The 24,293-nt window shown below is 48.0% G+C and overlaps 1 protein-coding gene across 13 annotated transcripts in view; it reads left to right on the plus strand.

Moving 5' to 3' along the window:
• Positions 1-24,293, plus strand: part of LOC140133837 (uncharacterized) — a 74,436-nt gene that overhangs the window by 14,994 nt on the left and 35,149 nt on the right. For 12 of the 13 annotated variants that reach the window (XM_072154460.1, XM_072154467.1, XM_072154469.1 and 9 more), the window contains exons 3-5: positions 8,061-8,274; positions 9,005-9,055; positions 23,182-23,277. In XM_072154460.1, the coding sequence (XP_072010561.1) occupies positions 8,076-8,274; positions 9,005-9,055; positions 23,182-23,277 (346 nt within the window). In that variant the 5' untranslated portion in view covers positions 8,061-8,075. The remainder of the gene's footprint in view (positions 1-8,060; positions 8,275-9,004; positions 9,056-23,181; positions 23,278-24,293) is intronic. The other variant, XM_072154465.1, reaches the window with a different exon arrangement.

Below are 24,293 nucleotides of genomic sequence, written 5' to 3' on the forward strand. Positions count from 1 at the left end.
GATGTTATAGTAACTTTCATGTTCCAATCCCAAGTTACCTCTGTCATGCACACAGTGACTGCACCAGCAGCAGAATAGTGAGTGCAGCTCTGGAGTATAATACAGGATGTAACTCAGGATCAGTACAGGATAAGTAATGTCATGTATGTACACAGTGACTGCACCAGCAGCAGAATAGTGAGTGCAGCTCTGGGGTATAATACAGGATGTAACTCAGGATCAGTACAGGATAAGTAATGTCATGTATGTACACAGTGACTGCACCAGCAGCAGAATAGTGAGTGCAGCTCTGGAGTATAATACAGGATGTAACTCAGGATCAGTACAGGATAAGTAATGTCATGTATGTACACAGTGACTGCACCAGCAGCAGAATAGTGAGTGCAGCTCTGGGGTATAATACAGGATGTAACTCAGGATCAGTACAGGATAAGTAATGTCATGTATGTACACAGTGACTGCACCAGCAGCAGAATAGTGAGTGCAGCTCTGGGGTATAATACAGGATGTATCTCAGGATCAGTACAGGATAAGTAATGTCATGTATGTACACAGTGACTGCACCAGCAGCAGAATAGTGAGTGCAGCACTGGAGTATAATAGAGGATGTAACTCAGGATCAGTACACGATAAGTAATGTCATGTATGTACACAGTGACTGCACCAGCAGCAGAATAGTGAGTGCAGCTCTGGGGTATAATACAGGATGTAACTCAGGATCAGTACAGGATCAGTAATGTCATGTATGTACACAGTGACTGCACCAGCAGTAACCTGTCAGAGTGTCTGTGTGTGATACCATCTTGCTGACTGTTTCCAGTAGGGTAATAGTATAATAATGTGAGGGTCTCTTGTCCCGGCTATTACCTGTGTCCTTTGTTTCTGACCTGCACACAGAATACTCTCCTCTGACTCGCTCCTTGGCTTCCTTCCATAATCTGCATGACAAACCATTTTAGGAAGCCGGGCTTTCCTTTTTGGAAGTGATTTTGTTTCTTATTTAGCAGGAAATGGGTTTGACTGTCGAGTAGTTTGTTTTTGTCGAGGTGACTTTAAGGTCTGAGCGATGGCGGATGTGAAAGTGAACCTAGGAGGGGCAGTCCTGCACGGGACTACTATTCTGCCAGCTGGGGATCTGCTATGGTTGCAGCAGGACAGTTCTGTAATCTTGGTAATATTGGTTTGTGTTGTGTTCCCTGGTCTCGGGAGCGCAGTGTGGTGCAGGGCCCCATATGTTGTGAGTCTCACACTTCTCCTGGATCCGGGCCCTTGGATCCTCACCATGTGCTCGCCGCTCTGGACGGCCTTGTCTTGTATTTGTTCACCTCCCTGTTTTTGCCTTGGTGTGATGTGTCATTGTTGGCCCGGTGTCCTGAGGAAGGCCTGGGAGTGTTTGTAGCTCCTGACACTCTGGCAGCAGGTTCTCATCTGACTCTTGCTGTGTCTGTCTCTATTCGTCTGTTGTTTTTGTGTCTTTGTAACCAAGCAACCCGATTTATACATCTGCTAATCTGTTACTTTGTATCCTGAACACTGGAATACTATTTATTGGGGGGCAGCCTGCTCTGCCTGCAGGGAAGGGGGGAATGATTGGGGGGCAGCCTGCTCTGCCTGCAGGGAAGGGGGGAATGATTGGGGGGCAGCCTGCTCTGCCTGCAGGGAAGGGGGGAATGATTGGGGGGCAGCCTGCTCTGCCTGCAGGGAAGGGGGGAATTATTGGGGGGCAGCCTGCTCTGCCTGCAGGGAAGGGGGGAATTATTGGGGGGCAGCCTGCTCTGCCTGCAGGGAGGGGGGGGTTTTGATTGGAGGGCAGCCTGCTCTGCCTGCAGGGAAGGGGGGAATGATTGGAGGGCAGCCTGCTCTGCCTGCAGGGAAGGGGGGAATGATTGGGGGGCAGCCTGCTCCTCTGCCTGCAGGGAAGGGGGGAATGATTGGGGGGCAGCCTGCTCTGCCTGCAGGGAAGGGGGAATGATTGGGGGGGCAGCCTGCTCTGCCTGCAGGGAAGGGGGGAATGATTGGAGGGCAGCCTGCTCTGCCTGCAGGGAAGGGGGGAATGATTGGAGGGCATTGGGGAGAATTACTGATTGTGCAAGGGCACATAACTCTTGAAATCCCAGAGATCCATTAGTTTTCCTCTTAATGATCTGCATGGACTCTGCAGTGTTCCAGAGTTTGTATACCTGGGTAAGATGACACGGTGCAGGGTAATCATGGTAATTATCTGTGCACCTCCCATACTCCGAATATAATAATATATAATATTCAGTATTGGGTTACAGTCTTGGCCAGCCTCAGCCAGTGCTGCAGATGACAGATATACAGGTTAGACGTGTCATCATCATATCATATCATGTCTCTGACTCTCTATATACAAGCTTTATTAACACTGACGTATGCCCGCACGTCTACAGCTGGGAGGGCATACGTCCGGCGCCATGGAGAGGAGGGGTGACCTCTCCATAGCAATGCATTGGGTACGGGCCGTAACACAGGGAAAGACGTGACGTGTCCTATGTTTCTCCCACATACGCAGTGGTGTCGGACATGCCCATTGCCGCCCCCCATACGTTAGTGTGAATGCGGCCTTAGTATCACACAGATAGGTGTCCACGGATATGGTGTATAGTTCTGTAGGAGAACTCCTTTACCATAACCGTACATGTATCCATGTCGGCTACGCTGCCCCCAACATTACCAGGCTAGACTAGGTGTGGTAGGTCGCTCCTCATAATGGATCCATTTATTATGCTTTCTGTAGTGCCCCGTTATGAACATTCTGCCCCCACAATACGAAGACCTCTCACAGAGTGGTGTTCTGCCCCTGTAGTCATACCAGTAGTAGGGAGACTGCCACAAAGTGTCCTCCATGATTAATACTGCACCTACTTATTCCACCACTTTGTAGGATTTGTATCGGTGGCTTAAGTTATGTCATTAGTTTTATTATTGAGGGTCTCGCTATGGGCCCTCAGCTCTCCTCATTAGAAAGATGCTACTGGGATCACCTTCTGTCTGTCTTTCTAGCCCAATAGACACAGACACTTCAGATTGGAAAGTAAACCTGAAGGCCAAGAGAGCGGATGAGAGGCAAAATCAGTGGCAAGGAGTATGACATTTCTTGTAATGTCATTTACGATTTATAAAGGTTTAAATTTAACCTCTCAGTCTATGTGCTTCTGTACAGCTACTCCAGAAGTCACATCCTGGTGAGCTTACATCATTGGGAGAGGGAGGAGCTGTACAGGAGCACAAAGGTGGGGGCTGAGAGCTGAGGAGTCAGCAGCACAGACAAGTCACTAGTTGTTTTTTTTTGTAATACATTCAAACCAAAGCCCAACCCCTGGGACTAACCAGAGGATTCTGATAGGGTGCAAGGTAAGTTATCATGCATGATTATATTGTAATACAAATGCTTAGAGAAAGCAGAAAGGCATCTATGCAATGCGGGTGTGATGGGCTTTTTCATCCGGTCTTTAGTGAAAATGAGGTTTTTGGTGACCGGTTCCCTTTAAGAGACTGTCAGTGATTGAAAATTAGAGCATAAAGTTTGACTATATATTAGAGTTTGTCACCGGCCCGGCGCTTAGGGTGGGAGATAACAGAAGGGAGTGTCGTGACACCTGTTTTCCAGTGTTGGAAACTTTTTGATGTCGTAGCCACCCCCTGCTGCGGTCCACAGACCAGGCAGGAAAGGTTACAGCCCCAAACTGTTCCTAATGTATTTTCTCTTCAGTCTTCTGTAATCTCACATCGTCTTCCGCTCTTATCACACGTTGTGTTATGTTATACGGAGCACTCGCTCTCGAGCGTTGTGATGTCTGATTACAAGATGCAGGATTAGTGGCAGATGTGATGCCAAGGATCAATCCCCCTCCCCTGCAGATACAGAAGAATGGATGGACCAGGACCTATATATCGCAGTAGGATGAGGTCAGATCAACGCACCAGCAGGAGTGCCCATAGGGACAGCAGCCAGTGCATTGTCCCTGGAGAGATGTGTAATCAGACCTTGGTGCATGTTGTTCGTAGCAGCAGGACTGTGATCTGTAGATTTGTATTCCAGGATTGTAGCTTCCCCAAGTGTGCTGGGATTGTCCTCACACTGCTGTGCTCTGTGCTCTCTGCAGCCAGTGTTATGTATTGTCCCTGGAGAGATGTGTAATCAGACCTCACACTGCTGTGCTCTGTGCTCTCTGCAGCCAGTGTTATGTATTGTCCCTGGAGAGATGTGTAATCAGACCTCACACTGCTGTGCTCTGTGCTCCCTGCAGCCAGTGTTATGTATTGTCCCTGGAGAGATGTGTAATCAGACCTCACACTGCTGTGCTCTGTGCTCTCTGCAGCCAGTGTTATGTAGTGTCCCTGGAGAGATGTGTAATCAGACCTCACACTGCTGTGCTCTGTGCTCTCTGCAGCCAGTGTTATGTAGTGTCCCTGGAGAGATGTTTAATCAGACCTTAGTGTATGTTGTTAGTAGCAGCAGGACTGTGATCTGTAGATTTGTATTCCAGGATTGTAGCTTCCCCAAGTGTGCTGGGATTGTCCTCACACTGCTGTGCTCTGTGCAGCCTATGTTATGTATTGTCCCTGGAGAGATGTATGATGTTAGTAGCAGCAGGGCTTAAAAATTTATATATATTTTTGGACTATTCCAAGTGCATAAGTGGCATTATCCTAACACTGCTGTTCATTATCTGCTCCCCAGCATTTCCCCTACAGCTTTGAGTGAAAGCTAGAATAGGCTTCTGGTTGAATAAAATGACAGGGGAAGGAACAGCTGCTACTAACATATACAAAGGTCTGATTACACATCCCCTCAGGGACAAGACCCAACACCGTCCACATGAGCACAGCAGTGTGAGGAGAATCTGCAATCCTGGAAAAGAAATCTATATATCACTGTCCTGCAGCTACTAATAACACACACACACAAAAGTTTCATTACTCTCCAGGAACAATACCCAACACCAGCTGCAGAGAGCACCGAGCACAGCAGTGTGAGCTATGGTTGCACATCTCTCCAGGGACAATACATAACAGTGGCTGCACAGAGAACAGAGCACAGCAGTGTGAGGTCTGATTACACATCTCTCCAGGGACAATACAGAACACTGGCTGCAGAGAGCACAGAGCACAGCAGTGTGAGGTCTGATTACACATCTCTCCAGGGACAATACATAACACTGGCTGCAGATAGCACAGAGCACAGCAGTGTGAGGTCTGATTACACATCTCTCCAGGGCAGTACATAACACTGGCTGCAGAGAGCACAGCACAGCAGTGTGAGGTCTGATTACACATCTCACCAGGGACAATACATAACACTGGCTGCAGAGAGCACAGCAGTGTGAGGTCTGATTACACATCTCTCCAGGGACAATACATAACACTGGCTGCAGAGAGCACAGAGCACAGCAGTGTGAGGTCCTATTACACATCTCTCCAGGGACAATACATAACACTGGCTGCAGAGAGCACAGAGCACAGCAGTGTGAGGTCTGATTACACATCTCTCCAGGGACAATACATAACACTGGCTGCAGAGAGCACAGAGCACAGCAGTGTGAGGTCCTATTACACATCTCTTCATGAACAATACCCAAAACTGGCACACGACCTTGTGTAGGATTAAACAAACATTGCAGTTTTCCTTTGAACAGACTATTATGTCTCTGCACACAATAATCCAGCAGGGGCTTGTGTATATACATGTGTAGAGCCACTGTGTACACTCCAGGGTGTATATAGCTGTCATGCTGTATACACAGACCCCCTGGTGTTTTTGTATTGTTATCTTATAGGAAGTGAGTGGATACAGGGTGCAGGTGCTGAGCGATGCCCCTGGCCCTGCTCGGTCTTCCTTGTGCCCTCTTTTTGGCAGTATTAGGTTGTAGCAGCCAGTGTTTTGTCACTGAGAGGAAGCTGCTGTACAATGGCTGCCGAGAAGGTTTATTCTCTCCCTTTGTCCCATTTCCTTCTCCATAGACTCTTGATTGCTGAATGTATGATCTCTGCTGCCCCCTGGTGTCCAGCCTCCTACCAGCCTGCTGCGGGGACTGGTATAAGCCTAGGATGTTACTTCCATACTGAATATTGGAGCTGTTCGGCGTATGAGGCCTCTTGTCATGTGTTTTTAGTTGAATTCCGTCTGTAATGTTCATCCTGATCCTCCTGGTTCATGAATAGAAATCCAGAAATCTGTCATAATCATGGTCATATGGGGGGGGGGGGTCTCACCCCAAGAGAGGTGCAGTCAGTAACCCTGCAATATGGGGGTCAGAGGAGACTCTAGAGACCTCTCTCATTAGATCCTTATCTCGCGCCCTCGGCCTGCGCGGTACAAGCTGTTCTTCATTATCCGCCGCCATATCTTAATACGCTCTTCCTCCTCCCATAATCCGCTGTAAGGAGATTAGAGGCAGGTTATTTTGGAGTCTGCGTAGAGTGATGGAAGGTAAAACCTTGTGTGGCGGCTGATCATTTCACGCCACATCAGACGGGGAATAATGTGTGTCCAGGTTCTGTGCCTACGTCTACATGCTGGGACTTGTAGTGCCACTGTAGAGACATGCTGGGACTTGTAGTGCCACTGTAGAGACATGCTGGGACTTGTAGTGCCACTGTAGAGACATGCTGGGACTTGTAGTGCCACTGTAGAGACATGCTGGGACTTGTAGTGCCACTGTAGAGACATGCTGGGACTTGTAGTGCCACTGTAGAGACATGCTGGGACTTGTAGTGCCACTGTAGAGACATGCTGGGACTTGTAGTGCCACTGTAGAGACATGCTGGGACTTGTAGTGCCACTGTAGAGACATGCTGGGACTTGTAGTGCCACTGTAGAGACATGCTGGGACTTGTAGTGCCACTGTAGAGCTGTAGTCATTGCAGCGACCTTTTAACTAAAATCTGGGGACACTCCTCGTGTTGTGGCTGTGCCCGGCTACTGCAGCTCTATTCTGATTACTGGAATTGGGCCGGGCTGTAGTAACCAGACACACACTTCATCGAGGGGTGGTCTGTTTGCAGCCTTTTGTATTGAGTCTGCACTCAGCCTGGGATTTGTGGTGTTTACCTCAACAGAAATAGAGTGTGTTGGGCATCAAAGACTCTTAGGAGCTCTGCTTTCAGTCAGTGAATAACCTCAATCCAGCAGTAATACATGGTTATACTAGTCTGCGAGTTGCATTGCATTGGCCATGATCTTTCCCAATGCCTGTGCATTGACTTGCTAATACTAAAGTAAACCTTGGCCTCACTGCGTGGGTGCTGGGGGGTGCAGGGGCACTAGACTGGAGGGCACTTCCTCGCCTAAACCAAACCACATTCACTTGCACCAGTGGACTAGGGTAAGGATCACTGATGCCCTCAATGCCAATACACTTTGTGCCGCTCCTTTCACTGACTGCAAGCAGAGATGATGTAAATGGTGCAGATTTGTAATACAGAGTGCATTGGCAAGTGCAGAGTTTTTCTGTAGGAGTTGCAGAGCATTACTCGTGATGGGTTTTGCAGGCCTCCGCTTTGTTCTGCGCACTTCTCCAGGTGCCGCCATGTTTTCCCTCCTGTCCGAGGTCCCCAATTATTGCTGCTGTCTGGAGCCTGGATTTTTTAAGCTGCTGTTTGTGTCGTGAGCTTGTCACAATCTCCTCCGGATTAGTGCGCGGCCTGTGTATTACCGGGCTCCTTCACTGCAGCTGCCGCTGCCCCGGGGATTTATATCTATATTTGTGTCGGCTTAATCCGTACAGAGAGGAGATCAGCGTTTTATGCCAACAAAAACGGCAAATCCACAACTTCTACATCTAAGCTCCATTTCATGCATTTATTTTAAAATTCCTCCATAAACTTAAATCCTGAAGCCTTTTCATGGCTAACGATGGTTCTCCAGCTTCTGTAGAGGCCATAAAAGCTTGCTCTGTAGGAACGGTTTCATCATCTTATGTCTGTTCAGGATTACTGGACCGGTAAGGGTTTGTTATAATTGCTCCAAGTCCTGACAAACCATGTAGGGTGAGATCTGGGTTTCCTCACTTTTCTCAATTCTTTTACTTCTCCAGACTCAGAAGTAGAAGATGGCGGACCTGGAACTGGTGGACGCCCTGACAGACTCCCCGACACAGATTGAGCCAGACATTAAACGGGACTTTATCAGCTCGCTGGAGGCGGAGCCGTATGATGACGTCATCGGGGAGAAATGTGACAAAACAGACTATGTTCCTCTATTAGATGATGACGAAGCCAATGGGGCTGACAAAAAACGCTCTGCAGAAGGTAAATCCGTCTATAATATACTGACTTATGTGTAGATAATGTGTAAAATTTTGATGGACTAATTAAACAGGTGTGAAAATGATGCAGTAACTGCACCAGCAGCAGAATAGTGAGTGCAGCTCTGGAATATAATACAGGATGTAACTCAGGATCAGTACAGGATAAGTAATGTCATGTATGTACACAGTGACTGCTCCAGCAGCAGAATAGTGAGTGCAGCTCTGGGGTATAATACAGGATGTAACTCAGGATCAGTACAGGATAAGTAATGTCATGTATGTACACAGTGACTGCACCAGCAGCAGAATAGTGAGTGCAGCTCTGGGGTATAATACAGGATGTAACTCAGGATCAGTACAGGATAAGTAATGTCATGTATGTACACAGTGACTGCACCAGCAGCAGAATAGTGAGTGCAGCTCTGGGGTATAATACAGGATGTAACTCAGGATCAGTACAGGATAAGTAATGTCATGTATGTACACAGTGACTGCACCAGCAGCAGAATAGTGAGTGCAGCTCTGGAGTATAATACAGGATGTAACTCAGGATCAGTACAGGATAAGTAATGTCATGTATGTACACAGTGACTGCACCAGCAGCAGAATAGTGAGTGCAGCTCTGGGGTATAATACAGGATGTATTATAATGGATAATTGATAGTCATCAAGAATTGTACATGATCTCTTCAGCTCCTCCTTGTTCTGATGTTATATTTTCTCTCTTGCAGGCAGTCATCCCTCAGTTTTGGAGAACGGTGAACACAATACAGGAGTGTCGGGTATGTCTTCTCTTTAATCTTTTGGCCTACTTTGCAAATCCTGTGCTTACTGAGAAAAATTGGTGTATTTATTTAAAATAAGTTGTTTTTACTGAACATATTCAGAGGGTTATACACACATTCCCCCCCATTAGATATTCTTTATTTTCTGGGGCATTCAAAAAACCTGTGTAAATTACTGTGGCAGCTGTAATGGAGGTACTGGTACTGGTATTGGTTTTTACCCGGTTTTCTAGACATAAGGACCTCCATACTTTTATACTGAAGGCTTCATTTACAGAACAGTTATCACATCTATTTATTTTTTTTCCCCGAAGTAGAATAAACTTCAAATACTTTTTTCTGTGCCACTTCTTGGAGATTATTAATGGTGTAGGATGTCTGTGTATGATTCGTGGGTACGGCTTGCAGATCTGTACAGGTATGAGGACTTGCTGTGTAATCGTGGCCGTGGTGACAGTTTCCTTTTATTCTCGGTTGTTTACCTTGGCTTTCTTACAATGGCCTGGAGGGGCAGGGCACGTGTCTGTGGTGTGTGCACCTCGCTCATCCGCTCTGTGTATCGGTCATGATGACGGCTTACTGTGCGCACCCGTTCTTTGACAACCTTAGATTCCCAGGTAGATGTCCAGACATGAGGCCCAGAGGAGAGATGTGGGGCAGATGGATCCATCGCTTTACACTACCAGATGATTTTTTATCAGATGATCCCCATCTTGCGGCCATCTGCAGCTTGTTGTATCATATACATAACATATCGGTGATTTCATCAGGATTGTGAGTCAGGGAGGTGTTATGGGTGCGGCACTTTATGAGAATGGAGTCATCATTACCAAAATAAAATGATACGTCATTGACAGCTAACAATATTCTACATCCAGACGAGCCGCCTCGTATCTCTGCCTGTGGCCTTGGTACATGATGATATACATGACATATACCACCACACGACTCCATGAGGCCCAGTCCTCTGTATAACTGAGAACTGCAGACTGCTACAATGTAACAAAACTAGTGATGTGCACGGCTGCTGTACATGTGTTTAGCTCAAAGAGCATTGTCAATATTGGATACAACTGTCTCCATTCACAGGTAGGAACCCTGTATATAGCTAGTCCTGCCCTCATCTGGGGACCATGCTCTGTGAGCTCAATACCACATCCATACAAATTTTGTTAAATCTCGTCTGACCGCGTTGAGTTTGCAAAATATGGATGCTATAGACTCGGAGGACAGGACTAGCTATGTTCAAACGGTTTTTACCCCAAACAATGCTCTGTGAGTCTGATACATAGTAACAAGCTAAGGTTGAGTTTTCTTCAGCCGCTGACGGTATCTCTCAGAGCGTTGTCCAGACTAGAAACAATTGTATATACACAAATGGTAAACCCAGTACATGGATGGTTCTGCTCAGGGCAGAGGAATTGTTAGATTTCTCTGTTCAGCTCACGGAGCGTGGTGTGGACTGGATGTAATTGCAAAATCCTTTACAGTCAACGTGAACAGAAAAGTCATTGGCCACATCTTTAGATACATATCAACAGAAATGACGGAGTGTGATCGGCCCAAAAAAACCTGATGATTCTGGGTTAGATCCAGTAGATGATTTCCGTGTTGCACAAATTGGTGTAGATTTCACTGTGGATAGAGAACATGACTCCAAAAATGTTTTTAAGTTAATGTAAATCGGCTCTACCTGACAGCATTACTCCCCCCTGTACCTGTATCCCACCTATATAGTGGTTGGACCCCACTGACCACAAGAATGGGGGGACTACTTATGTCCCATATGAATTCGGCTCTGCTGTCGGTGGTCAGGCAGTTCTGCTCCTTTCACCTTTTGTGGGATTCATGTTCTAGTTGTGTCCTTCAGTGATGGATCACTAGTACAGCCCCAGCACTTCATTTCTGTAGGGCACTACTGGATTTTGTGATCAGATAATTTTGCCTTTCACATAACATAGCTGGACCTTAGTCATGACTGATAATAGTGGCCGGTTCTGGGGCTTGTGTTATAGCTGCCTTATATTTAGACGTGTTTATTCGTTATTGCACACGTGTCAACCTAGAAAGGTGAGATGGTCACACAGCCCTTCTCCCCAGACAGGGAAGGGTTTGGGGGTCACTACGAGGGGGGTTGTCATCAGATTAGTGTAGCGGTATAGTCTGCAGTGTGTATGGGCCTGCGCTATATTTCGTCTTGTGATGGTTTTTCTGCTATGTCTTACTAACCTTGTGCTCTATGCATTTCTCCTCTCTTCCTCTCCTCCCTCTTATGTCACCCCCTGACACCCTCTGCCCCCGGTCCCTTGTTTCCTCCTCTAGAATCGTAGAGTAATGCTCCTCTCACACTGGGAACCCCGTCTGCTTCTGCCTCACTACATTCAATGCTTTAACCTCCAATCTCTACTTCCCTTGCCTGGTCGCTAGTGGATAGAAGAAGCCCTGCTGGCTGTCTGCACTAGGCACGCTCTCTGCTGAAGGCCGCTCTTCCTCCTCCTCCTCTTCCTTGCTCCAGTGCTTGTCCATCTCTGTGTAAGCACATGGCGGACCTTAGGACCTGCTTTACTAGCGCTCTTGTTTCTTTTCTGCACGGTTACGTGGGACCTGGAGCAATGTCTATTGCTGTAGATTGGAGTATGAAGACTGAGCTTTCCTGGGAGGAGGCCGCGCTTCTGCCTGCTGTTTCCTTCCCTTCCCTGTCTGACCCTGCGCCGCCCCATTACAGACTAGAGATTAGTGCCTTCCCTCCCGCTCTCCTCTCCCCTGTGCAGAATTAGTTTTATATTCGTGTGTGTCACTAACCTGTAATAAACTATTTCACAGTCTCTCGTTTCTGCTTGTGATTTGCTAACAAGTAATTTTTGTAAATGACACTTTGGGCAGATTTATCAAAAGTGTCTGAAAGTTGGACCCCCCCCCCCCTGTCTCACGCTGCACCAGTGTCTAAATAGCATCAATATTGTGGTTCAAGCTGACAAGTAGATTGATAAATCTGACCCAATGTTTGTGCCTCACCCTTTGATAAAGATTGTGTATGGCAGATCAATAACCTTTAGCATTGGAGCCTATTAATCTTAAAGGGGTTTTCTTAGTCTGAGGGGGGGGGGGTCTTCATTTATACACGACCCCTAAAGCAATTGACTGGTCGATGAATGTCCACTGTAGCTGTAGATGGCCCAAGAGGCCCCAGCCTCGGTAGGGTTTTCTCAATCTTCAAAAACCCCTTTTAATGTTGGCTGCTTCAGTTCTACCCTTAACCCTATTAATACATGTTGAAATCCTAATATGGAAGGTGAGGTTTTGTGTTCAGCTTCCTATTTGTTCTTGCTGAGATGCATTGCTGTGGGAGAGGAAGAGAGATCTGCCACAGACACTGTCTGTCCAACTAGTTTCTGTAGAGGCCAAACACTACAAGGAATCTCTTCTCCATCACTTTCATTACATGTAAATCCTCTGCACACGTGTGCCCGGTGCTGGGTTACATTATTGTGCTGTGTATCTGGCATCGCACAACACTGGGATTGGGTTGTGTTTGTGTAAGTTATACATTACGGAGGATGAAACGGGCTGACTATAATCACTGCTGTCACACTGCAACACAACCTCAGCTGTGCGCCAGCAGAATAACTTGTGGCATGCCCTCAAACTGCACCTTGTGGCTCTAAGCCAAATTCTACTGCTAAATTTGTCATTCCGTGATCTTTGTATGTGGCATGTGAGATCTGCTGTGACTAGACACCGTTGTGTGTGCCCCTAACATATGATGCATGCCCCTTCCGCCACTTCTGTAACGCCCATCGTACCGTTTATACAGTGCGTTTACTTTGCGCCTCTTTTTTTATTTGCACCCTTTATGGTTAGATTTTCAAGGCTGCAGTTTGGACAATCACCAGCAGGTGGCGATGGATGTGTTGGACACTTGTTCTATGGTTTTAGACCTGAGACCAATCCCTCTAATTTCTGCTCCCGGGAAAGTTGTGACGTTGAATACCCAGTAATGTAATGACATTGTGTACAGTGGCTACTTTTTATAGTAGGTCGACATTACAATTTGTGCAAATTTTGGAGATTTTAAAAAGGGGGGCATCTAGTAGATTTAGCACGTTTGAGTAATGCTGGGATAGGAGGACACCACCTCCATCTGCACCACCTACAGGAGCCCAGTGTAGTACCCTGCACCAAGCTCCTAGTCTTGAAGGGCAATTTACTGCCACCTAGTGTACAAAGCTGTCACTGCGCTATGAAATTGGGTCCAGGTAAAGCTGCAACGTGACACTTTGAGGGTATAAATCACCTCCTGTGGCCTACATTGCATTATTGGTACTACGCTTACACCCTGTAGTTCTGGTCATGAAGCAGGAGGAACAGGATGAATAGTTGTGCCTATTTTCTGCTACAGGACCTATTACAAGTCTATGGGGCCTCCGGGTGACGCATCTGTGTGATGTGTTCATGGCCTTCTGAGATCCATTTATCAAGCTGTGAATGTGCCCCAGATACAGGGATTGCGCTAGATCCATCAGCGAGGGGAATTCATAGACACGAGGATAAATCGCTTGGAGAATTACTGCAGGTGCGGACATGGAGGACGCCGGCCGGGACTCGCAGCATCATAGATCACTAAGACAAGCTGCAGGCCGAGCTGGGACTTGTGGTCCTGACTGTTCAGGTCCATCTGAATGGGCCCTTTAAGATAATGTCAGTGGTCTCGCTTGGGTATGGAGTTTGGAAATCAGTGCTGTGTTAAAGGGGTTGTCCAGCTGTACCTTGCTACAGGCTTGGATTGCTGCTTTCATATGTATCCTGGAGGCCTCCATATAGCGAAAAGTAGGGGGATCAGAAAAGCCTCTGGAGATGAGGGTCAAAGGTCAGAATCGCTTCCTAGTACTCAGCTATTGTAGGGTCTAAAGCATCACCTTTAAAAGAAATCAGTCAGTGGAGTGGCCGTGCAGACTACTCGTGTCACTAGTAGCAGGACTGTGACCTAAGGATTCATACTACAGGATTGTAGCTTCTCCAAGCACGTTGGGGATGTGTCCTCACACTGCTGTCCTCTGTGCAGCCGATGCCCCTGGATGTGTAATCAGACCTTTGTGTAGCTTGTTTTTAGCAGCAGAACTGTGAATTATAGATGTATATTCCAGGGCTGTATCTTGCCCAAGTTCACTGACTTTGTGTCCTCACACTGCTGGGCTTTTTTTTTTTTTAATAGACGCCCATCTGAATTTCAGCGATACTATTCAACCAGACCAATGCTTCAACTTTTACTTTGGGGTAAAGGACACCCCGAGCACAGCAGTGTGAGGACATGCCCCTAGTGCACTTGGAGAATCTACAGTCCTGGAATATAAATCGGTATATCACAGTCCTGCTGCTACTAACAACTTTACACAAAGGTGTGATTACACATCTCTCCAGGGACAATACATAACACTGGCTGCAGAGAGCACAGAGCACAGCAGTGTGAGGTCTGATTACACATCTCTCCATGGACAATACATAACACTGACTGCAGACAGCACAGAGCACAGCAGTGTGAGGTCTGATTACACATCTCTCCAGGGACAATACATAACACTGGCTGCAGAGAGCACAGAGCACAGCAGTGTGAGGTCTGATTACACATCTCTCCAGGGACAATACATAACACTGGCTGCAGAGAGCACAGCAGTGTGAGGTCTGATTACACATCTCTCCAGGGACAATACATAACACTGGCTGCAGAGAGCACAGAGCACAGCAGTGTGAGGTCTGATTACACATCTCTCCGGGGACAATACATAACACTGGCTGCAGAGAGCACAGAGCACAGCAGTGTGAGGTCTGATTACACATCTCTCCGGGGACTATATGTAACACTGTATCTAGGTCTCACCTACTGCTGACAGATTCCCTTTATAATAAGCTGTTGTCCCCCGGCTTGTCCTGTAGTGTATCTGCCTCCAAGCATTGCTCCGCACTCTCAAGGATGCTAAAAATTTTTTCCTGCTGCTAAGTCTCGGCTCATCCTGATGAGATGTGGCAGACGATTTCACAGCGCGCAGTTCTAGTTGTCATGGTAACCACACTTTGGTCGGGGGCGGATTCGGTTGGCACAATGTAATGTATAGCTGCGAGGAGCGGGCAGCCGGATCCCAAAATAGAAGGGGAAATATCTAGTCATTAACGGCACCGGATCCAGTCATTCACAGAACTCTGGAAAAATGTTACAGTCAGGAGGCGTCAGATGCCTGAAGTCCTCAATAGCAGCGTGTGCGTGCCACTGTTATACTCTGTTCACACCTAAAGCTGCACTCACTGTTCTACAGAACTCTTCACTGGGTTTAAGCTGTAAGAACCGTCCTCTTGGTGCATATTAGTCATGACAGTCGTGGCTTCTTTTTTTTTTTTTTCAAAATTGTGGGTAAAAAACAGGAGGGGTCAACAATATAAATCACATAACAAGGGGAGAAGTCAACGCAAGCTTTGTGTCTGTGCAACACTAAGGGTGGTGAAGAGAATTGTCCGAGGACTTGACCCACATCTCCTGATGTTCCATTGTGACTCCCAGGAGGACTCCGCTGTGGAGAGACGTTATACAGGCCGGGTACAGTTATCCCTAAATGTACCAGAGTTTAACAAACCAACAAAAATGTATGTTTGGCCATTGCGTCATTGTAGTGTTTACCGACCAATGGAATGAGGACTACAAAGAGGACACAGGACCTACAGTTCTATACGGACTGTTTAGAGGTTGAGATGTTTTGGGGTTCCTCTGCTGCCTCTGCCTTTTATACAAGGCATCATAAGATGTGAAGATCTGCCAAAGAATTTCTGTTATCTATTTAGTTTCTGAAAAATGACCCAGGTCAGCAGGGAAATGACCCCAAACATTCAGAAATGGATGGGAACAGCATGATGGACAGCCGGAAGTGACCGGCAATGGCTCCAGATCCAAATCCAATTAAATGCCTACGTACGAGAGACCTTGAAAAGATCTAAAAAAAAAATGGTTATCGGGAGCAGTTGCTTTCAGTTTTTACTAGTAAAAAAAAAGCAAATCTATCATGAAAATCCACTATAATATACCTGGGACACTTACTCCTAGATCCAGGCACCGTGACTCTGGTAATCTAATTATATTCGTCATCCATGCCCTCTTTCCTTCTAAAACTAAATTTTAAAATTATGCTAATGAACCAGAAGGGCTCTTGGGGGACATTACCAGAGCCCCTCTATGTTGTAGTTTCTAGGCTGTTACACTGTCTCCCCTCCCTCTGCTTGCTTTAATATCGCACAGCGAGAGAGAAAGTGCTCCTGCACAGAGTAGCAGCCTGTGAAGCTCCATTTCTTATGCTGATTTTGGGACTCTGAGCACCGGATCCCCAGCTGCGAGCACCACCTAGTTGTAATTGGAGCCTTGGATTGCTTTCTTGTCTTCCTCCTTTCTAGCCTGTGAAGCTACAGCATGGATGGGCTCTGGTAACGCCCCCAGGTGTCCTTCTGACTCATTAGCATAATTTCATTTGGCCGTGGATAACAAATACAAGAAGATTCCCACAGTCCCGGTGCCTGGATCTATCAGTAATGTCCTTGGTTTATCAGGATGGATCAGTGCTAGATTTCCTTTCATTTTTAGGAATTTGTGTTTTGTGAAATTAAGTGCATCAAAAGAACAAAACTACTGAAAACCACTAAAATTTTTATGGAATAATTTTTCAGATAATTTCTATTTCTCTAGAAGCTCCTAATATTGGGGTTTAGCCAGTGACTTGGGACTCTCCCTGCGGCCTGCACCGATTATCATCCTGTAAACTTCTCAATGCTTTTGTGTATGTGACTGGACATCAACTCCTTGGTGGTCAAACTCTTGTAAGCTTACTGACCGAGCCGTGCCTCATAATAGTGGCCAGTGCAGGTCTTCAAAGTCTGGGATGACGGTGACCTCCCGGCTCCATGATACTGATGATGTTACATTGTGACCTGTGGCACTGGGAGCTGTAATGACGGCCATATTGCTTGTCCCAGAGCTTACGAGGCCCGCAGGGTGTAAGACCTGGTTACATAGAGGAGTCACATCCTTCCTGTAGCACAGTCGGCTCCTTGCATCCCTCTCCCCCGCATAATGCCGGGCATATTGTCTAGACACGGCGAGTCCTGTCCGTGCAGCTGTGTATCCAAGCGTCCGCCTCCCGATCTGCTGCCAGTGGCTTCCAGCGTTTCTTCCTCATCAGTAACTAAATGTGACAGGCCCCCACAGCCATGATGAGAGCGCGTCTATTCCAGGAGGCTGGAGACGGCACAGACACGGAGGACGGGGTCACAAAGTTTACAGGAGAAGGCCCCGACCATGGCTGGATGTCTGGTTACTCTCCTGTTGCTCCATGATAGTTTATGTAGGAGACTTTGGAGGGGAGATTCTTAATGAAGATCATGGGGGTCCATGGAAGGAGAAGGAAGGACCTCTGTTGGATTGGACCTTGCAGTTTCCTCAGAGGATGGAGCAGAGCTGCAGTAACGGAGTTGGACCACTACACAGAGAGCGGAGCTGTACATTGATGCAGGCGCGGCTCTGATCCCCACCGATCTCTCATTAACAATAGAATAGAGGTTATCAATACTAGAAGCTGGAAAACTCCTTTACTGCTCTGTGGCAACTGCTATGCAGCTTTAGATGTGAGTGGAGTAGAAAACCTCCTGATGGCTTAGAATAAACACAAGGCATGGGACTTGCGGAGCTCCTCCTGGTACAATTATTGCATTGAAGCCCACAGTTCCTTCCCATTATGCCAATGTTGGGCTCCGTGATGATTTGCAGACCCATTGGCTGAACCATTACCCGTATCCCCTGAATCTGGTTAACCTCCTCATTTAGTGTTGCATTATAGTTTTGAGCATAATCTCTGCTTTCAGACTGCACCAGAGCATTACCCCTGCACCTCCGCAGAGATCTTCCTGCAGCAGGGGGTGCTGGTAAATGGAGGGGCTAAGAGTCAAACGTGATGAAGTTATAAATGCAGCTCTGCATGTGGGCTACAGCGCAGCTCTTCCTACTCTGCAGATCCTGAACCAGCAGGGGATGTTGTGGGTAGATCCAAAAAGTTTTTTTAAAAAGCCGTTGACAAAATTTTATATGACGATCTTTGATGTAAACGGAGTATAAAACCGGATTCAACTTTTTTTTCCCCAGACTATAAGACGCAACTCCACATTTGGTTATCCAAAAGAAAAATTTGACCTTAATTGAAAATTCCTAGTTGGCCACATACACACACAGAACACTCTGCTCTGCTACATCTAAACACACCCCACTGTTCTTCTCTGGCCCCATCCCCTGGCAGCATGAAAGGGTTTAAGGACCTTGCAGTGAGGCAAAAAGCATGTGATCAGTCTGACATCACTCTAGGTCCTGCAGTAATACTAGTGCCCGGACAAGGAAGGGAGAACGGTGCAGATGCCGCGCTGAGATCTGGTGTGTGTCTGGCAGCACTTCCCCTGATCTCCAGGACAGCGGTCAGGAGGGTCTGGAAGCGCTTCCCCCTGATCTCCAGGACAGCGGTCAGGAGGGTCTGGCAGCGCTTCCCCTGATCTCCAGGACAGCGGTCAGGAGGGTCTGGCAGCACTTCCCCTGATCTCCAGGACAGCGGTCAGGAGGGTCTGGCAGCGCTTCCCCTGATCTCCAGGACAGCGGTCAGGGGGGGTCTGGCAGCACTTCCCCTGATCTCCAGGACAGCGGTCAGGAGGGTCTGGCAGCGCTTCCCCTGATCTCCAGGACAGCGGTCAGGGGGGGTCTGGCAGCACTTCCCCTGATCTCCAGGACAGTGGTCAGGAGGGTCTGGCAGCACTTCCCCTGATCTCCAGGACAGCGGTCAGGAGGGTCTGGCAGCACTTCCCCTGATCTCCAGGACAGCGGTCAGGAGGGTCTGGCAGCGCTTCCCCTGATCTCCAGGACAGTGGTCAGGAGGGTCTGGCAGCGCTTCCCCTGATCTCCAGGACAGTGGTCAGGAGGGTCTGGCAGCGCTTCCCCTGATCTCCAGGACAGTGGTCAGGAGGGTCTGGCAGCGCTTCCCCTGATCTCCAGGACAGCGGTCAGGAGGGTCTGGCAGCGCTTCCCCTGATCTCCAGGACAGCGGTCAGGAGGGTCTGGCAGCACTTCCCCTGATCTCCAGGACAGTTGTTCAGGAGGGTCTGGCAGCACTTCCCCTGATCTCCAGGACAGCGGTCAGGAGGGTCTGGCAGCTCTTCCCCTGATCTCCAGGACAGCGGTCAGGAGGGTCTGGCAGCGCTTCCCCCCCCATCTCCAGGACAGCGGTCAGGAGGGTCTGGTAGCGCTTCCTCTGATCTCCAGGACAGCGGTCAGGAGGGTCTGGCAGCGCTTCCCCTGATCTCCAGGACAGCGGTCAGGAGGGTCTGGCAGCGCTTCCCCTGATCTCCAGGACATTGGTCAGGAGGGTCTGGCAGCGCTTCCCCTGATCTCCAGGACAGTGGTCAGGAGGGTCTGGCAGCGCTTCCCCTGATCTCCAGGACAGTGGTCAGGAGGGTCTGGCAGCGCTTCCCCTGATCTCCAGGACAGCGGTCAGGAGGGTCTGGCAGCGCTTCCCCTGATCTCCAGGACAGTGGTCAAGAGGGTCTGGCAGCGCTTCCCCTGATCTCCAGGACAGTGGTCAAGAGGGTCTGGCAGCGCTTCCCCTGATCTCCAGGACAGTGGTCAGGAGGGTCTGGCAGCTCTTCCCCTGATCTCCAGGACAGTGGTCAGGGGGGTCTGGCAGCGCTTCCCCTGATCTCCAGGACAGCGGTCAGGAGGGTCTGGCATCGCTTCCCCCTGATCTCCAGGACAGTGGTCAGGGGGGTCTGGCAGCTCTTCCCCTGATCTCCAGGACAGCGGTCAGGAGGGTCTGGCAGCTCTTCCCCTGATCTCCAGGACAGCGGTCAGGAGGGTCTGGCAGCGCTTCCCCTGATCTCCAGTACAGTGGTCAGGAGGGTCTGGCAGCACTTCCCCTGATCTCCAGGACAGCGGTCAGGAGGGTCTGGCAGCACTTCCCCTGATCTCCAGGACAGTGGTCAGGGGGGTCTGGCAGCGCTTCCCCTGATCTCCAGGACAGCGGTCAGGAGGGTCTGGCATCGCTTCCCCCTGATCTCCAGGACAGTGGTCAGGAGGGTCTGGCAGCTCTTCCCCTGATCTCCAGGACAGCGGTCAGGAGGGTCTGGCAGCTCTTCCCCTGATCTCCAGGACAGCGGTCAGGAGGGTCTGGCAGCGCTTCCCCTGATCTCCAGTACAGTGGTCAGGAGGGTCTGGCAGCACTTCCCCTGATCTCCAGGACAGTGGTCAGGGGGGTCTGGCAGCGCTTCCCCTGATCTCCAGGACAGCGGTCAGGAGGGTCTGGCAGCACTTCCCCCTGATCTCCAGGACAGTGGTCAGGGGGGTCTGGCAGCGCTTCCCCTGATCTCCAGGACAGCGGTCAGGAGGGTCTGGCAGCGCTGGATCTTTCTGACCTTCTAACTAGAAGGATCTCGCTGACTAAACTTTTTTTTCTTTTCTTTTTGGCCTCTTTTTAAGTTCCCCATGTCCGACAGAAATAGCTTGCGCTTGAGTCGCCCCCTTTGGTACTTTGGTCAGCGACGCGTGAAATCTCTGCAGCGATCATTAAGAGACTCGGCAGGATGTAAATGGACGAGGCTGCGGATAATAGGGAGCGCTACTCGCTAAGTTTCCACCTCTTATATAAGCCGGAGACTGCGGCTGGAAGTAGGTCACAGAGTTGGAGAGTTATGATACGTGTTCACTTCTGGTTCATGGTCTGATTATAAGGGGGGGAAAGCCGGTGACATCTCCTCCTCCTCTGATGGAACGGAGCTTTATTCTCATTAATCTCAGAGCTTTGTGCTTTGTCATCAGGAGAAGGATTTCCACTCTGCTAATACATGGAGGTCTATGAGGAGGTCGGGGGCAAATCTGCAGCCGCAGCTAAAAATATTCATTCCGATTACAGTGTGACACATCAAAAACCATAGATCAAAATGTATCTTTCCGCTAATCAGTTTTTATTTGGTAGATTCCCCCCCATCTTATCCATGATGAGGGTGCAGCCATATTGCCTTAGCTCTGGTTACAGCATTTAGTTATCTATTGTCAGTAGTGATGTAATGATGGGTCAGTGTTATCTATATAGAGGTCATTGTACAGGGAGGGGGAGGGGATAAGCTGTGACATCATCTATTGTCAGTAGTGATGTAATGATGGGTCAGTGTTATCTATATAGAGGTCATTGTACAGGGAGGAGGAGGAGATAAGCTGTGACATCATCTATTGTCAGTAGTGATGTAATGATGGGTCAGTGTTATCTATATAGAGGTCATTGTACAGGGAGGAGGAGGAGATAAGCTGTGACATCATCTATTGTCAGTAGTGATGTAATGATGGGTCAGTGTTATCTATATAGAGGTCATTGTACAGGGAGGGGAGGAGATAAGCTGTGACATCATCTATTGTTAGTGGTGATGTAATGATGGGTCAGTGTTATCTATATAGAGGACATTGTACAGGGAGGGGGGAGGAGATAAGCTGTGACATCATCTATTGTCAGTAGTGATGTAATGATGGGTCAGTGTTATCTATATAGAGGTCATTGTACAGGGAGGGGGAGGAGATAAGCTGTGACATCATCTATTGTCAGTAGTGATGTAATGATGGGTCAGTGTTATCTATATAGAGGTCATTGTACAGGGAGGGGAGGAGATAAGCTGTGACATCATCTATTGTTAGTGGTGATGTAATGATGGGTCAGTGTTATCTATATAGAGGACATTGTACAGGGAGGGGGGAGGAGATAAGCTGTGACATCATCTATTGTCAGTAGTGATGTAATGATGGGTCAGTGTTATCTATATAGAGGTCATTGTACAGGGAGGGGGAGGAGATAAGCTGTGACATCATCTATTGTCAGTAGTGATGTAATGATGGGTCAGTGTTATCTATATAGAGGTCATTGTACAGGGAGGGGGAGGAGATAAGCTGTGACATCATCTATTGTCAGTAGTGATGTAATGATGGGTCAGTGTTATCTATATAGAGGTCATTGTACAGGGAGGAGGAGGAGATAAGCTGTGACATCATCTATTGTCAGTAGTGATGTAATGATGGGTCAGTGTTATCTATATAGAGGTCATTGTACAGGGAGGGGGAGGGGATAAGCTGTGACATCATCTATTGTCAGTAGTGATGTAATGATGGGTCAGTGTTATCTATATAGAGGTCATTGTACAGGGAGGGGGAGGAGATAAGCTGTGACATCATCTATTGTCAGTAGTGATGTAATGATGGGTCAGTGTTATCTATATAGAGGTCATTGTACAGGGAGGGGGAGGAGATAAGCTGTGACATCATCTATTGTCAGCAGTGATGTAATGATGGGCCAGTGTTATCTATATAGAGGTCATTGTACAGGGAGGGGGAGGGGATAAGCTGTGACATCATCTATTGTCAGTAATGATGTAATGATGGGTCAGTGTTATCTATATAGAGGTCATTGTACAGGGAGGAGGAGGAGATAAGCTGTGACATCATCTATTGTCAGTAGTGATGTAATGATGGGTCAGTGTTATCTATATAGAGGTCATTGTACAGGGAGGAAGAGGAGATAAGCTGTGACATCATCTATTGTCAGTAGTGATGTAATGATGGGTCAGTGTTATCTATATAGAGGTCATTGTACAGGGAGGAAGAGGAGATAAGCTGTGACATCATATATTGTCAGTAGTGATGTAATGATGGGTCAGTGTTATCTATATAGAGGTCATTGTACAGGGAGGAGGGGATAAGCTGTGACATCATCTATTGTCAGTAGTGATGTAATAATGGGTCAGTGTTATCTATATAGAGGTCATTGTACAGGGAGGGGGAGGAGATAAGCTGTGACATCATCTATTGTCAGGGGTGATGTAATGATGGGTCAGTGTTATCTATATAGAGGTCATTGTACAGGGAGGGGAGGAGATAAGCTGTGACATCATCTATTGTCAGTGGTGATGTAATGATGAATTTTTGGGTGACTACTTTCCTTTAGTACTGTATGTCTGAGCTGATCCACTCTGTTAAGATCATTTTTGTTTCATACCTAAAACATGACTTTGCTTTGTCTCTTCAGATCCATTTGGGTCACCCCACAATGAAGACGTCTTGGCGGACCTCCTCCTCCCTCCACAAGTACAGATTTGCCCGGCCTTCCCGGCGCAGCCTCCCGGTACGCTCTCCTATATCCAGAGTCTATATATAACCATCGCTCAGCTGCGGCTCCGGCCTGACAGCTCATTTATCATCTCCTTCCAAGCCATAGAGCAGATGCTGGCAATAAATCAGGGCCTAGCGGCTGCTCCGGGCCTCCTGGCACTAGGGGGGCGCCTGCCCTGGTTGGGGGGTTTGTATGTGCATTCTCTGCAGTATGTGGACCTAGTACCAGGCACAGCCAGGTTTTCATCGCACAGGATTCCCAAAGACCCATTCATGCGGCGCTCCCTACCCTGGACCCCTGTAGTGAATGTATTAGATGTGTGCGTAACAATATGACGCGTCTGCAGACCATGCATCCCTATTCTCTTGATTTAGGCAATTACCAGTGGCCGGGGATGTGTGACGGCCTTCCATTATAGTAACTGTACCTCTTGTAGGATCCCTTCCAAATGGAACCTGTCAGCAGGAGTCACCCTGGAGACTGCAGCCGGTGTTATGTATTGTCCCTGGAGGCATATATAATAAGACCTTTGTGTATGTTGTTGGTAGCAGCAGGACTGTGATGTATGGACTTGGAATCCAGGATTGTAGCTGCACAAGGTGCAATCACAATAACCTCACACTGCTGTGCTCTCTGCATAGAGCTGCACCACAGCCCACTTTGCTCTGGGCAAAGCTTCTGGTTGATATAGTTACACCATTAACATGGTGAAGGCTGAGTGCAGAGACTCAAGAACAATGCAGTGTGAGAACAGACCCCAGGACTCTTGAAACTGCTACAATAACGGAATATAAATCCATAATTCACAGTCCTGCTGCTACTAACATACACAAAGGTCTGATTACACATCTCTCCAGGGACAGTATGTAATACTGGCTGCACAGAGCACAGCAGTGTGAGGTCTGATTACATAATACATAACAATGGCTGCAGTTTCTAAGGTCACACCTGCTGATCGATTCCCTTTAAGAATTGCCAGAAAAAGGGATGACCCCAGAGGTCCTTTCCATTTCCTTCAATTGAGCTGA

The sequence above is a fragment of the Engystomops pustulosus genome, chromosome 5, assembly GCF_040894005.1.
Source record: "Engystomops pustulosus chromosome 5, aEngPut4.maternal, whole genome shotgun sequence".
NCBI classification, from domain to species: domain Eukaryota; kingdom Metazoa; phylum Chordata; class Amphibia; order Anura; family Leptodactylidae; genus Engystomops; species Engystomops pustulosus.